Here is a 16,417-nt window from a genome sequence, read left to right on the forward strand (position 1 = left end):
AATGGCATCAACATGGGTGATGCCAACAGGCTCAATAAACTGATTAGAAAGGCTGGCTCTGTTACAGGAGTCAAACTGAACACACTGGAGACTGTGATAGAACAAAGGACCCTATGGAAAATCTTAGCAATCCTGGACAATGTTTCTCGCCCTCTGCAGGCCACCTTGGCTGAACAGAGGAACACTTTTGGTAACAGAGTAAGATGACTGTGCTGCACTAGAAAACACTATGAGGTCACTCTTACCCTCAGCTATTAGGCTCTACAATGAGTCAACCTATAACCGGGGAAACGATGACCCCCTCCTGTTAGACTGAGGTATTTTTTTAAATTCTTTCTTACTTCTCTGCAATGCTACTGTAACACTTTAATTTCCTTTGGGATCAATAAAGTATCTATCTGTCTGTCTATCTATCCATCTAATCTCGAGAAGCTGGTGGTACCCAAACTTCAGTGTTTCCCTTTGCAAGTCCACACCTCCTGCCTGGGATCTACTGTTAGGAATTTCACTGTGAAAGCCTCCATTTACCATTAAAAGTCAGACAGATACTGACGTTACTGTTAGGCCGTGACTTCTGAATATTAATTACATCCTGTCTGTCTTTTGCAGGAGACAGCAGTGTTCTGTATTCCACATTTTCACGCCCAAGTGCTGGAATGGTATTAAAGTTCACCTGTATTATTTGTTATACAATGGAAGAGCTTTCTGAACATTTCATACATTTTCATTCCATGAACAAGAACTAAAAGGTCACTAAAATTGTTTTCAAATGTTCTTAAATAGACCATGCTGAAGAATTTCACTGGCACAAAAGGAAGTTGTGCAAATTGATTAACAAACATTGTATTTGAAGGAGTGTCACTATTCGGTTATTTTTCTACGCTTTACTAGCAAGTTGAATATGATCAATACTACATGGAAAATTTAATTGATGGAGCTTACTGATAGGTGGCTGAAGAGGGTGACCAGTTTTAGCACACCAGCCTGCGGGATGGATGTCTGCACTGTCGGCATCAATCCAGTAATCGTAATCATGGTTCCATCCATCAAAATGTATCTGTATAAACAATAAGTTCAAAAACCTTACATCAAGGTGAAAGCTAAATATTTGTCAACTTGTAATATTTTCAAATCCATGTTCACCTGAATTAACAACTTATGTTAAAGAGTCAGAAGTTTTAAATTTACTTATGAGATGATCTTTCATCATGCCTTTTGTATTTGTTACTATATCACTGGATGGATTTATTTCATTGATTTTTTTTTTCCCCCCAAGAGTATGTTTTTCATTTACTAGTGCTTTTGTATTTTCCAAGCTCTCCACATCAGCCTCTGGGTACCACCCACAGACCCTGTACAGCAATCATTTACCCCCTCCCAATTATCTTCCATCCAAATACTTAGTTTGCTCTCAAAGTTCACTGGAGTTCTGTGAAACGAGTACAGGTTCTGATCAAAGGTGATTGATCTGAAACATCCTCCATTTTTCTCTCCACTAATCCAATCGGACCACATTCTGCTTTTATTCCAGTGGAAAGAGAGACATTGACTATTCCTCTTCTGTCTCTTAGGCAGTGGAATGTGGACATTTTTTCAATTGTTAACAAAGCACAGAAAAAGTTTTCTTTTTCTTCAAGGGTAACATCTTTTTGAAAATAACTTTGAGCACCCATAACCCCTGTTTTTTTTTCTCTTTCTGGTAAGGTAAGAAGGGATATGTTCAAACTACGGCCTGAGTGAACAGCATTTCACCATTTAGACAGATTGGGTGCCATTGCTGAACCTTGGAAGTAGCACACATTGCATCTGCTTAGAACGCACCATTATCATTTATAAGTGCTGCTTCTGGGGGTTGGTAGGTGGCGGAGAAAGAGTAAGCATCTTAAAATTCAAATGTGAATAGAAATTGTGCTGATGATACAAATTTCAATTCAATGGGTGTACACGTGCTGCCCAGGTTAAAACAGGGATCTGTTCCTGAGAATTATTTGTAATCCAAACAGTTGACAAGTCAGAAATGCAGCTACAGATCGAGAGGCCATGTAGCAGAAGATGCCTCCAGTAGCTAGTATAAACATACTGCTGGTCTCCAAGCACTCATTTCTATGTATGGGCTATACATTAACTGAGCACAAGTTATGGAGGACTGTATTTAGTGATGCCAAATACAACAGTATTTTAAAAATATTTTAATATTAAGTTTTAACTATTTATGAATGAAGAACACAAATAACAGTAACAACCAATGCCTAGAGGCCATCACTACACACTAAAGGGACCAATTAACCAGATACTTTAATTTGAAACAATACATAAACTTAAACAGAGCAAAAATTGTCCGAGAAATTGGACATAATTTATTTTTTTTCTCATATACAGTATAAAATTTTTAATATGATTGGATATTGAACCAAATTGCACTGAGGGCTAGGCAGGCATACTTTTTTTGAATGTATGATGTTTGTTTCTTAATTCAAACTTTACACCTTTATTAACATGCTGTTTCTATAATCCAAATGCACATTATGATATAAACTGAGAAAAAGCTGATTAAATGGAAAGTGCAAAGATGCTACTAAAATTATTTTTGCTTCAGCTGTGTTCAGTGTACTTGAAAGGAGATATGACCTTATCCAAACAGAAAACATCAGCTGCTTGAATAATCCACTGGACCAACGAGCCATCTTTTTTAAAATCATGCATTTGGAAGAATAAGTGAAAGAGACTGCAGAGGGTTTAAGTCTCAACCCTGCCCACCATTGAGAACATCTTCACGAGGCAGTGCCTCAAGAAATTGGCAGCCATCATTAATCATTCGGATATTTCAACCACAATTAAATGAAGGCAAGTATCTTGTACAACAACGCACCAATACTCGGTGATCATCTGTGTCTATGACTGATGCTACTCTAATAAGCATCGGATTCCGCTTGTCAACAACCTCAAATTTCATGTTTGGTAGAAATCCATGTGCAGGCCGCTGAAACGAAACAGAGAAACAAAGACATATTTAGATATATTTTTCCCATGCAAACTTCAAGACTCAGATGCCTAGGTCATAGTACCTCAATTCAAATTTAAACCTTAGATGGGAAATTTGAAGAGGGGATTAAAATATGAATTTAACAACAGCATTTAAAGTAAAATTTTATTGCAGGTGCTTTGTTTATGTACGCTACTGAAATCCAATGACCGAATTAGATCAAGAACTCACTATAATCAATCTTAAAACATTAATTGATTCCAAGTCCTCTGTGCACTGAATATTTTTAACATACAAAGCTGAACAGCAAATGCACTGTCATCAATAGTACACACTGCTCATCAGGACCTAATTTCCATTAAATTCACTGATAGGGGCCATTTATCCAGAGGCAAGGCAGCATCAACAAAATTTAGTGAAATTTATAAAGGGGAACTCACTGTATAGGTTCGAATTCTATGGAATCCAGCACTGGTCATCTGCTACAGAAAGCTGCCCTCCAATGAACTTCCTAACCGTCGATACATTTCTCCCCCGGGCCACCGCACTCTCCCCTCCAAGCTCAACACCTCCTCCTATCCTTAATCTCAACCTTGATCCTTCCCATCCTCAACCGAACAATTAATCTTGACCCTTCTAACCTCCTCCTTCCTAATGATAACATTCTGAGCCCAACCTCTAGCAAACCATACCCAAGATCTAGGTAAATGCTTTTCACTGTGAGCTATGCGGAGGAAAGGCATTTGAGTCTGTAAACTTGTAAGCCTTACTTTATTGAAAACATCATCCCTAGCTTTGTGGGCAATGGGATATTGAAGCACAAAACTTATTTTGGCCCATCGGACATCATCTGTTTAACTTAGCTTTCCAGGCACTAAAAACTTTGAGCTGCCATATTTTATTTTAAGAATAAAACCTCTATGAATTAAAATTATATAAATTACTTGTAGCTCATACTCACATTGGTTTTCATGTTGAGATCAGTTTTTACAACAAGTTTCAGATACTGGGTGAGATATAATTAAAATGCAATAAACAGTACATAATTAAATTTGGCAGTGATTTTCACAGGATCAAAATTTACAGAGCGACTGAAAAAGATTCCATTTGTTATAAATTTGATGTTAATATATTAAAATCACTTCAGTTTATTACTAATTTACTTACAGATTTAAAAGCCCGTGCAGGTGCAGGTAGAGAGTTTGTTTCTTCTAAGTATTTCTCCCATGAAAAATGCTTAGGATCATGATAATCTAAATAAATTAAATTAACATTTCATGAGGAATCCAAAATAATTTCTTTAAATCAATTAACCTTTACAGTATTGGGACAAGCAACAGTTTCAGATTGCAACTGCCAATACAAGAAACGCATGCATAACTCGATTGAATTATCAGATTATTTTATTTGGTTTAAAATGTTTAAGTATCTATTCCTTTTTAAAACACATTAAATCATATTCACTTGCTTCTCTGTATTCCACTTTCAAATGCATACTGTGAATGTCTAATCTGAATGGGAATAAAGTGATTCTGGTGATTAACATTTTTACAGGACCTCTAAGGAAACTCTTTTAAAATGCTTAAGTCTTACCATGGGCAGTCATGTCATCTGAGTCAATTCATTCTTACTTATGGTGAATGTACCAAATTTCAAAGCTGTTGCTTAAATACACCATTTACCAGATACTAAAGATTAAATAACAGCATTTAACCATTAGCTATCTGTACTTTTAACATGCAACAATTGTTATTTAAAATGTTTTCATTGTTCAAATATTCCCCAATACAAGATATTTGTTGGGAAATTTGTGATTACTTATCTGTTATTGAATCTACCCCTATTCCTGATGCACCAACTGCACTTGACAACTAAATACAAGCCACTAAATACAGGCCATGTTGAGGCAATAATCTGAATATACATCACAATTCAGTGACAAAGAAAGTCCAAATTTTGCATTGGTTTATTTAGGTATACACCATTTTGTTTAAATAAAGATTTGAAATAAAAATCACACTTTTGCTCTGTGCAAAGAAATTTGTCCATACATTGTGAACTTAGGCATTGGTCAGCCAGTCCAGGAAGATATTAGAATTTATCGACCTTAGATATCTTATTGATGTGCAAAGCTTCATATCAAGGCAACAAGGCCACAAAATCTGCTCTACGTAACTTTCTGAATAAATCAAGATATTGAGGACATTCACCTGGTGGGATTGTAAGGATTTTCCCATGCTGTTGGCACCACCCAACTGGGTGAATGTAAGGACTAGTAGCATCACACCTAAAAAAAATAAACACAGTCCGTAGTAACCAAATGACAATACGTTGCTGCCATAAATACAATAGGGTTATTAATCACCATTATAACAGGAAATTACCTACTTACTTGCAGTATTTTTTTTTACATTTTTACACAAATTACAACTTAGAAAAACAGCTCTGCATCCCACCTCCCTAAAGGGATTTTAACCAAGTGATTTAACACTGATGACGTTTACAATCAGCAGCTGGCATTGGCAGTGATTGGTTAGACGGAGCAATGCTGCAACAGTAATCCCTTACAGCCGAGGAAAAGCAGACCGATTTCACATCATAAAGGCAAATTTTCCATCGAATCATTCAAATAGATTGAGACTTAACAACAGCGCTATTAAAATTGAAATTTCACAATTAATCACAATATTTTTCTTGCTTTGACAGCACTATCAATATTAAATAACTCTCAGACCATGATTCTAACAACAATAGAAGCACTGGAGAACTAACTTGTACATGCATAATATTCTCTCGAAAGAGTCACTGAAATTAGCGGGTATCTGGCTGGGATCCATGCTGCGTCTGCCTGATGGATCCATTTCTTTCCAGATGCCTCACTATTTCTTCTTTAATGATAGCTTCAAGCATTTCCCCAACTACAGATGTTAAACTAATTGACCAACAGTTACCCGTAGGTACAGGAAGCCTGAAGGCCCTCACTCGACAATTTAACAGATTCTTCCCCTCCACCATCAGATTTCTGAATGGTCCATGAATATTACCTCACTGCTTTGTACTTTTTTTTTTAAATATAAATTCTCATTACTTTTTATAGATTCTCATTGTAATTTACAGTAATTTTTATGTGCTGTACCGTACAGCAACAGCAAAATAACAAATGTGACAACATATGGAGGGCTATATGGGAGGGAAAGCTTAGATTGATCTTAGCGTAGGTTAAAGGGTGGGCACAACAGAGGACCAAAGGGCCTGTACTGTGATGTATTGTTCTACTTGTCTGTGATAATAAACCCGATTCTGATTAACATCAGCATTTACAATTCCATGTTCTTATTTCCAGTCATTGACTCATACAGCATAGTAACAGGCTCTTCAGCCCAACGAGGTCATTAGTCTTAAACACCTTTTATTCTCCCCATACTTCCATCTAATCCCCCCCCCCCCCAATATTCTACCAATCATTGACAAACTAGTGTCAGTGGTGACAGTGATTTTATACTTCAGGCATTATCTCCAGTTAGTAAATGTGAAGGCATCTCCCTGCCACCCAAATAGATAACCTCATAAAATAAATGAGTTTCTAGGAATATATTTTATCAAAAATCTTGCTAATTGTAGCAGAGATTTTCCCTCCAGGTGTGAAAGGAGCACTGTGTTTCTAGAAAGGTGTACATTAATAGCAAGGAGCATTTATTTATTCTAAGCAGGATGGCACCATAACCTCTACTAATCTTATAATATTCACATGCAATATAAAAATAATTGCTAGCACAGTAAAATATTGGAACTTGTTTGTGAGGGAGGTCAAATCAAAATTAACTTCAGGCTGTTGAAACTGGATTCTTGCCATCAATATTGCTTTCTATCACTATTTTACTTGTAGCAGCTATTTGTAGGCTTTCACCCAGAATTTGTGCAGAAGTATTTCCAGTGGGTTCATGAGCTACCCGAATCTAATGTCACAAGTTAAAGAACCAATATATTTAAAAGTTCAAAATAGATCAACTGTGAACTTGGAGTCAAATCACACAATGGAATAAAACTGGAGTTCTATTGCCCTCTTGTGGTTAGAATAAATTTGATTTGTCCCCCCAAAAAAAGGATATATAGATACAAAAGTACAATTTCCTCACCAGTAGTCATAACTTTCATCCCAGTTGTCAAAATGCACCAGGAAACGATTATCAACCATATCGGAAACTGTCGCCACACAAATAAACTCAGGATTCTTTTTATCGACAGCTTCCAGTTTCATGCCTAATCGAAAGCCCAATGGTGTAATTGTCTAAGGCAAATAGATTTAAAAATACATTTATTTTAACAACAAAGGCATATCATACACTTCCTCCATAAGTGTAGCAAAACTGCAAATGTTATTAGTTACTGAAAATTTTCCATTCAACTGCAGTTTACTGAGATTACAGCTCACAAAACCGGCTGCATTTTCTGATTGATAATTTATCCATCCTAGAATTACATTTGCAAATGCCGAACAATTTTAGTGTATTAATCGAAACTAAGACTTCTGTATTCTTTAAAACAGAGTATTTGATATTTACTTAAATAAAATGGTGAGGTGGAAGGTAAATAAATAATGCATTTTACATTACAATGTCAGGGGTAAAGTTTATTAATTGCTGTAAACAGACCAGATAGTTTTCTACCAGTCATTCCATTCAAACAGCAGTTTCACTCTATTGGGGAATTCCTTTTGTGAAACTGTAATTTTCCAAGAGTAAATTACTGCTTTTACTAGGATGCTGCCTGAGTTAGAGAGCAGGTTTTACGAGGAAAGATTGAGTAAGCTAGAGATTTTCTCTTTGGAAGAAAAGGAGGATGAGCAGAGACTTGAAAGAGGTGTGTAAGGTGGTAAGAGGCATAGGTAGATAGAGAGGACAGCCTTCTTCCCCAGGGTGGAAATGGCTAATATGAGAGGGCATAATTTTAAGATAACTGGAGGAAAGTACAGAGCGGATGTCAGAAGTACGTTGTTTAATTTTTTTGTTCTTTTTACATAGACAGTGGTGGGTGTGTGGAATGCACTGCCTGGGTGTTGGTAGAGGTAAACTCTTCAGGGACATTTAAGACATTCTTAGATAGGCACATGGATGAAAGAAATATGGAGGGTTATGCAACAGGAAAGGGTTAGATTGATCTCAGATTAGGTTAAAAAGTCAGCGCAGCTTTTTGGGATAAAGAGCCTGTACTGTGCTATACTGTTCTATTACAAGTTCACAACTTGATGGGAGAAGTCACATTTTTCAAATAACAACGTGGAAGTACCAATATTTAGCAAAACTGGGTAAAGAAATGGTGATCAATGACTTCACTGAATTTCAAATCTTAGCTGCTTTACACAAGAATTTGAGGCTTTCTATAAGAAACTGAAAGCTGACGGTCAGTCGGTTAGTCTCACCATATAGATCACATAACACCCAACAGGAAGAACTGCCACTCATTGGATGTCCGAGGAGAACAAAATCAAGCCAAGTGAAAAAAAATTCATTCCAAAATACAAGATGAATGGGTAAAGTGCATATAAAATATATAGGAACTAAAAGAACGAGAGCTGATCTTGCTCGTACTCTGCAGAAGTCATCTCCATGGCATGAGGCTATGAAGACTGCTCTGGCCATTGTACTCTGAGCCTACTAACATGGTGAGGTTTTGGGCCTACTCCAGGCAGCTCCAGGGTTTGGAACGGAGGACTCAATTTTGGTTCAGAATGCTGTTGCTCGCTTCAATTGTTTGCATGATTTTTTTCCCCCTCTTGCGCATTAAGTGTTGGTCTTTTATTTTTATTTTCTTTAATTGTGTTCTTTTGGGTTTCTTGCGGAGTGATTACCCGTGAGCAAGTGAATCTCGAGGTTGTATAATTTATACATTCTTTGATAATAAATGAATCTTGAAAACAGCTCACTTCTTCCTGAATATTACTGCTGTAACTTCACCGGAATGATAAAGGGGACAGATTTTAGGCTTGGATCAGTTACTAGTCTTGAAAGAGAACTTGCCTTCACTACTTCACTACAGTAAGGAGTGGAGCCACATCCTGTCATGCCTTAGTAGTAGTCTCCTGGCAACTTAATTTCGCATATCCTGAACTTCAGGAGTATTGTTACAACTAAATAGCATACAATTTCTTACCCAATGACCAAACAGTATAATTCTGTTCCAAATTCACAATCACCTCCCCAGAAAGCTGCTTAAATATACAGTGTACACACTGTGAAAACATTAAGGGTTTAATGGAACAATGATGAATTTGCACAAAAGAAATTAAGCAGCAAAAATTACTGGGTGATACAGGTGGCCATTAGTGTGCATCAAATATTGGCTACGAAACTGATCTAGCTTTTTCTATGCTTGACTGTCTAAATAATTTGACTTTGCAAGAATTTCACTACATTCTTGAATTAGATACAAAATCTGAATTCATTACTACTTAACCACTCTCTAAAGGTCAATGCTAACTTCTTTCTCACTTAAAAAAATTGTGTTTATATCTGAGGGTAGAAGATGTTTATAGAAAGGGAAAAGTTAAGAGACTTCTGACTTTCTGGGTACAGAAACTGTTAACACTCCTGCTTGATGGTTCAGGTTCTGGAAACTCATTGATAACTATTCCGGGAAACCCAATTAATCCCATGGAGATGGTGCCCATCCCCTCTGCAGTTGTCTACCTATATTCTACCACTCCATCTGCCTACCAGTTGATGCATGGGGTCTTGTTCAGTAAAATTTGCTGATGAAGGATATAAAGCTCCATCTATTAAGGTCACCAAGGCCTGCAAATGCCAGTAGTCTCTGAGAATCGCCTAGACCTACTTTAGGTATTACAAGCATTGTAAATCTTCTCCCACAAACCCTTGTCCCCACCATGCTATTAAAATGGGGCTAGGATAGGTAAAATTTGATTTTTGATTCACTAGTATTATTCCTCCTAGTTGTAGCTGGACATTCCACAACTAATACTACAGCAGTTGTGGACATCCCATCAGTTTTCAAACCACTGTGCTGAAAAACCTGTTGCTTTTTACCGTGTTTTGGTTCTCAAACAGAGACTTGGGCACAGCTTGAGCTTTGCACATCTTCAGGTATGACGGCCAGTTAAACTCATCTTCTCTGTATCCTGAGCAGATAAAGTTAACACTCAATATGGCATAAACTCATATGCATCAACCCATCAAAAGATCCCAAGAGGGACACGTTCCATAAAGGAAAACAACTTCAGTGCTCATCTTGATGCCAAATTCCGATTCCAAATCAGGATGTCAAACAGACATTTCAAAAAGCTACCTTGCAATTTGCCGACAATGTTAGTAAAGATCCATGGTACCAAGGTGTAATCTAGTGGCATACAAGCAAGATTAAAAGATCCGCTGCTATGCAAAAGATATCTGGCAAAAAAGTCTATTTATTTCTATTTAATACTATGCATAATTGTAATTTAAAGAGTTAAGTAGGCAGGGATGCTTCAAATTTTTCAAGTTTTTTTTTTAAAAACAGAAAAATTACAATTCGATTACATTATGAACATATGTACCTTCAGCCATTAATGCTGTTGCTGAGCTCCACTAATATTTTGACAAGGACAATGAGGGGCAAGAGAATCATTCACATCATGGCGATCAGTTCACAGAAAATAACCGGTGACTGACGTTTAAGGTGGTCTGATAACAGGAAATTAGAAATATGTGCAATAAAGGAACAGCAGTTATAATGGGTGACTTCAATCTACACGTAGATTGGGTGAACCAAATTGGTAAAGGTGCTGAGGAAGAGGATTTCGTGGAATGTATGCGGGATGGTTTTTTGAACCAACATGTCGAGGAACCAACTAGAGAGCAGGCTATTCTGGACTCGGTTTTGAGCAATGAGGAAGGGTTAATTAGCAATCTTGTCGTGAGAGGCCTTTTGGGTAAGAGTGACCATAATATGGTGGAATTCTTCATTAAGATGGAGAGTGACATAGTTAATTCAGAAACAAAGGTTCTGAACTTAAAGAGGGGTAACTTTGAAGGTATGAGATGTGAATTAGCTAAGATAGACTGGCAAATGACACAAAGGATTGGCGGTGGATATGCAATGGCAAGCATTTAAAGGTTGCATGGATGAACTACAACAATTGTTCATCCCAGTTTGGCAAAAGAATAAATCAAGGAAGGTAGTGCACCCGTGGCTGACAAGAGAAATTAGGGATAGTATCAATTCCAAAGAAGAAGCATACAAATTAGCCAGAGAAAGTGGCTCACCTGAGGACTGGGAGAAATTCAGAGTTCAGCAGAGGAGGACAAAGGGCTTAATTAGGAAGGGGGAAAAAGATTATGAGAGAAAACTGGCAGGAAACATAAAAACGGACTGTAAAAGCTTTTATAGATATGTAAAAAGGAAAAGACTGGTAAAGACAAATGTAGGTCCCCTGCAGACAGAAACAGGTGAATTGATTATGGGGAGCAAGGACATGGCAGACCAATTGAATAATTACTTTGGTTCTGTCTTCACTAAGGAGGACATAAATAATCTTCCAGAAATAGTAGGGGACAGAGGGTCCAGTGAGATGGAGGAACTGAGCGAAATACATGTTAGTAGGGAAGTGGTGTTAGGTAAATTGAAGGGATTGAAGGCAGATAAATCCCCAGGGCCAGATGGTCTGCATCCCAGGGTGCTTAAGGAAGTAGCCCAAGAAATAGTGGATGCATTAGTGATAATTTTTCAAAACTCGTCAGATTCTGGACTAGTTCCTGAGGATTGGAGGGTGGCTAATGTAACTCCACTTTTTAAAAAAGGAGGGAGAGAGAAACCAGGGAATTATAGATCGGTTAGCCTAACGTCGGTGGTGGGGAAACTGCTGGAGTCAGTTATCAAGGATGTGATAACAGCACATTTGGAAAGCGGTGAAATGATCGGACAAAGTCAGCATGGATTTGTGAAAGGAAAATCATGTCTGACGAATCTCATAGAATTTTTTGAGGATGTAACTAGTAGAGTGGATAGGGGAGAACCAGTGGATGTGGTATATTTGGATTTTCAGAAGGCTTTTGACAAGGTCCCACACAGGAGATTAGTGTGCAAACTTAAAGTACATGGTATTGGGGGTAAGGTATTGGTGTGGGTGGAGAGTTGGTTGGCAGACAGGAAGCAAAGAGTGGGAATAAATGGGACCTTTTCAGAATGGCAGGCGGTGACTAGTGGGGTACCGCAAGGCTCAGTGCTGGGACCCCAGTTGTTTACAATATATATTAATGACTTGGATGAGGGAATTAAATGCAGCATCTCCAAGTTTGCGGATGACACGAAGCTGGGTGGCAGTGTTAGCTATGAGGAGGATGCTAAGAGGATGCAGGGTGACTTGGATAGGTTGGGTGAGTGGGCAAATTCATGGCAGATGCAATTTAATGTGGATAAGTGTGAAGTTATTCACTTTGGTGGCAAAAATAGGAAAACAGATTATTATCTGAACGGTGGCCGATTAGGAAAAGGGGAGGTGCAACGAGACCTGGGTGTCATTATACACCAGTCATTGAAAGTGGGCATGCAGGTACAGCAGGCGGTGAAAAAGGCGAATGGTATGCTGGCATTTATAGCGAGAGGATTCGAGTGCAGGAGCAGGGAGGTACTACTGCAGTTGTACAAGGCCTTGGTGAGACCACACCTGGAGTATTGTGTGCAGTTTTGGTCCCCTAATCTGAGGAAAGACATCCTTGCCATAGAGGGAGTACAAAGAAGGTTCACCAGATTGATTCCTGGGATGGCAGGGCTTTCATATGAAGAAAGACTGGATGAACTGGGCTTGTACTCGTTGGAATTTAGAGATTGAGGGGGGATCTGATTGAAACGTATAAGATCCTAAAGGGATTGGACAGGCTAGATGCAGGAAGATTGTTCCCGATGTTGGGGAAGTCCAAAACGAGGGGTCACAGTTTGAGGATAGAGGGGAAGCCTTTTAGGACCGAGATTAGGAAAAACTTCTTCACACAGAGAGTGGTGAATCTGTGGAATTCTCTGCCACAGGAAACAGTTGAGGCCAGTTCATTGGCTATATTTAAGAGGGAGTTAGATATGGCCCTTGTGGCTACGGGGGTCAGGGGGTATGGAGGGAAGGCTGGGGCGGTGTTCTGAGTTGGATGATCAGCCATGATCATAATAAATGGCGGTGCAGGCTCGAAGGGCCGAATGGCCTACTCCTGCACCTATTTTCTATGTTTCTATAATTTTATGAATTGAACTCATTAAATGAAAGCTGATTTTAAAAAAAGCACCCATCAATATTTTCACATGGTGGAACAGTGGACAATATCACTTCATAAGCATTGAATGTAGATGGTTACCCAATGATGCAATTATTTATTATTGGGCATGCAAATACTTATTATTTAAAAATATATATCTACATAGTTTAGTCAGCAATATTTAATCTGTGTCAGCAATATTTAACCTGCACTAGCTAAGGCAATGAATCTGAAGTTATTGCTTCTTCATTCCTGATACTAATTAGAATATTATATTAGTTCATTGTAGAGATTTGAGGAAAATATTTTGTTGCTTTAATCTAACAAGGAGATACAAGTATCTCAGTAAAATAGTTTAATTCCAATGTATTTTCTATGTTTCATTTCAATTTTATTGAAGGGTTTCATTCTGTTGTTCAGAATGGTTTATTAAAATATTGATTCAAAGAACATAAATTGTCCGTCAGTCCTCGAATGGAAACTTGCCAATTCAGCATCTTATTTCAGCCGGCCTGGACATGTTCCAAAACAAACATCGAATGAACTGATTCTGTTCACAACAAGAACATCGACATGTTCAAGAAATGAAAATTCACCTAAGCTTGGAACTTCTGCTTCTCAATTACACACCACACCAGGTGCAGCAAAAACACTTGACCATTTTATGACACCAAAAAAAAAAGTTCAATTTTGTCACAAAAATCCATCAGTGTGCTGCTCTAATTTCTCTGCTAAAATTGAACAATGTTCAGAATACCTTTATAATTGTCTTAGTAATTTTAACCTTCTAGTACTGCCGGAGGAGGGCAAGCCATTTAGAATAAAACATGAAAATTCACTTGCACTAGCTCTTCAAAATATAAGCAACATAAACCCAAGGGTCTTTGGCCCAAAACATTAATTTTGTTTCTCTTCCACAGATGCTGTCTGATCTGATGGATGCTTACAATATTACTATTGGGATGAGATGGGCCAATCATTTAAAAAAATACTTGCAGTTTAACTCAACTATTAATTTTAATGAAGCCAAGCTGAATTTCCCATATCTGCTGAATCTGACTGCTAAATAAAAGCACAAATTGCTAGGAATATTGGGCAAGTGCCTTTCCAACACTGCAAGTACAGAAAGTACAGGAGTATCTGCTCTTAACTGACCCATCCAAATTACGTATTTGAATCAATCCCATACTAAGTTAATCCCTCCTTTGAATTGAAGAAAAGGGCACTTGATGATCACTCCCCTTCCACTCTCATACAACTTGTCAGAGTTTGGTCTGATCCCCAGCTGGTTACTTCTCCAACATTCAGGCAATCAGTCCAGCTAGCTGCACTCGTGAAAAAAAGACAGGCCATAAACGGTAAGCACGAAACATTCCCATAGATGCACTCAAATGAAAAACAGGGTATAAATTTAAAATTATGACAATGTGGGATAGGACAGTGTTGATGAACTAGGTGGGTCTTTTCCTGTCCCATTACGTTCAAAACATTCACAGGTTTCAAGTCCAAAGCAAAGCAGCAAGGGAAATCGCACATTTGTGGTTCATCTAGATGTTACTTTTGGTAGTAAATACCATCAATTTTCATGGCACATTCAAGCTTGAGGTATCCAATCAATCTTCAAAAGAAAACATGAGGTAATTTTTTTTTGGTGATTAAAGACAGCAATTTCCCATTATTGACAGTAGTACCTGATAAATATTTAATAAGATGATTTGGAAAACGATCCAAACAAATTATGTCTGAAACCTACCTCTGGGAGGATTAAGCTTATGTCCAGTTTTCTCACACCATCCAACAGGGTGAATGTCTGGTGAGTCTGCATTTACCCAGAAGTCATAGCAATCAGCGTATTTGTCAAAGTGGAGCCTTATTCTGTAGCCAGACACCTGAGAAGTCAGATTATTTGTAGATCACCCATTAATCTTTTCAAAACATTCATCATTTAAGTTATTTTAACTCTTAAAATGTAAAGATGAGGAGTGAAAATTAATATTACATAATCAAGGGAGTGGTTAAAAAAGACAAAAGGAATGTGAAATGGAGTTTCTAATTCCATGAAGACTCGTCGTTTTGCCCTTGGTAAAATTTGATCAGCATAGTCACATATTCTTGAAAATGCAACATCCATATTGATATCATAACAAAGCAGCTGGTTACATCACCACAAATCCTAAGCTACAAAACCAAAGCATGGCTATGTGATAGACCAATTGGCACTAATGACTAATGGTGGTCAGAGAGTAGCTGGAGTTTTCTTTGCAGATTCAAGGCAGATATTTCAGTTTGAAAATGAAACAAGAAGCAACTAAAGGTTTTTTTTAAATCTCCATGTTTCAATCTTGCAGAAGATGATGAGGGGGAGATGGAGGCAAGAGATACAAATCTGGCCTCTGAGATGTCTTCTTTCTTCCAGAAATATGGCTCCCTATTTACCATAGTGAACAGAACCCACAAGGAGAGATATACACACCATCTCGCTTGACAAATTCTGGTTACTTCACAAAAATCATCACCTTGACCTTTCTCTTTAACCTCTGAAATTTTCCCTTCTGAACCAACCAACTGCTCAAGTTCACAATATTTAAATTGAAATCTTATTTGCAATTCTAGTTATTGATTCCACGAGGAGACTGGCTCCAGTCCAATTCAAGTGAAGTCTATCTATCTTTCAGCTTCATCTCTGCCCCTACTAGTGACCTTTCTTTGAACTACTGATACTATTTTTTAAATTTATTTATCTTATGCCAATTTGCATTCAACCTAGGATGCCTACGCCAACCATGATGCCAATTTAAACTAATCTCTTCTGCTTTCACGTGATCTATACCTCTTTTCTTCCCTGCCTGTTTTGTGTACTTTATATGCCATATAAACGTTGCTACGGTCTCTGCTTCCACCTCTTCCACAGACAGCATGTTCCAGGCACCTATAGAACAAGATTTGTCTGATACATCTCCTATAAGCATTTACCCTTTAGTATTTGGCATTTCTGCCCTGTGCAAAAGGGCTGTCTGCTCTACCTGTGCCTCCCAGAATTTTAAACATTGTTTTCAGGTTTCCTCTCAGCCTCTGACACTGCAGAGAGAAAAAAAAACAATTCAAGTTTGTCAAAACTCTCCTTGCAGCTAATAAGCAGTAATGTGGCAAACAAAACTGCACACAATAATCCCCAAGTGGCCTCACTGGAGTTTTACAC

At 37.9% G+C, this 16,417-nt stretch overlaps 1 protein-coding gene across 3 annotated transcripts in view; it reads right to left on the minus strand.

The window, feature by feature from the left end:
• Nucleotides 1-16,417, minus strand: part of l3mbtl3 (L3MBTL histone methyl-lysine binding protein 3) — a 152,857-nt gene that overhangs the window by 90,024 nt on the left and 46,416 nt on the right. For all 3 annotated transcript variants that reach the window (XM_072251539.1, XM_072251538.1, XM_072251537.1), the window contains exons 9-15: nucleotides 14,972-15,107; nucleotides 10,027-10,118; nucleotides 7,120-7,271; nucleotides 5,194-5,270; nucleotides 4,151-4,236; nucleotides 2,870-2,980; nucleotides 943-1,057 (exon numbers count right to left, since the gene is read on the minus strand). In XM_072251539.1, the coding sequence (XP_072107640.1) occupies nucleotides 943-1,057; nucleotides 2,870-2,980; nucleotides 4,151-4,236; nucleotides 5,194-5,270; nucleotides 7,120-7,271; nucleotides 10,027-10,118; nucleotides 14,972-15,107 (769 nt within the window). The remainder of the gene's footprint in view (nucleotides 1-942; nucleotides 1,058-2,869; nucleotides 2,981-4,150; nucleotides 4,237-5,193; nucleotides 5,271-7,119; nucleotides 7,272-10,026; nucleotides 10,119-14,971; nucleotides 15,108-16,417) is intronic.

This window comes from Mobula birostris, chromosome 2 (assembly GCF_030028105.1).
Source record: "Mobula birostris isolate sMobBir1 chromosome 2, sMobBir1.hap1, whole genome shotgun sequence".
Lineage (NCBI taxonomy): Eukaryota > Metazoa > Chordata > Chondrichthyes > Myliobatiformes > Myliobatidae > Mobula > Mobula birostris.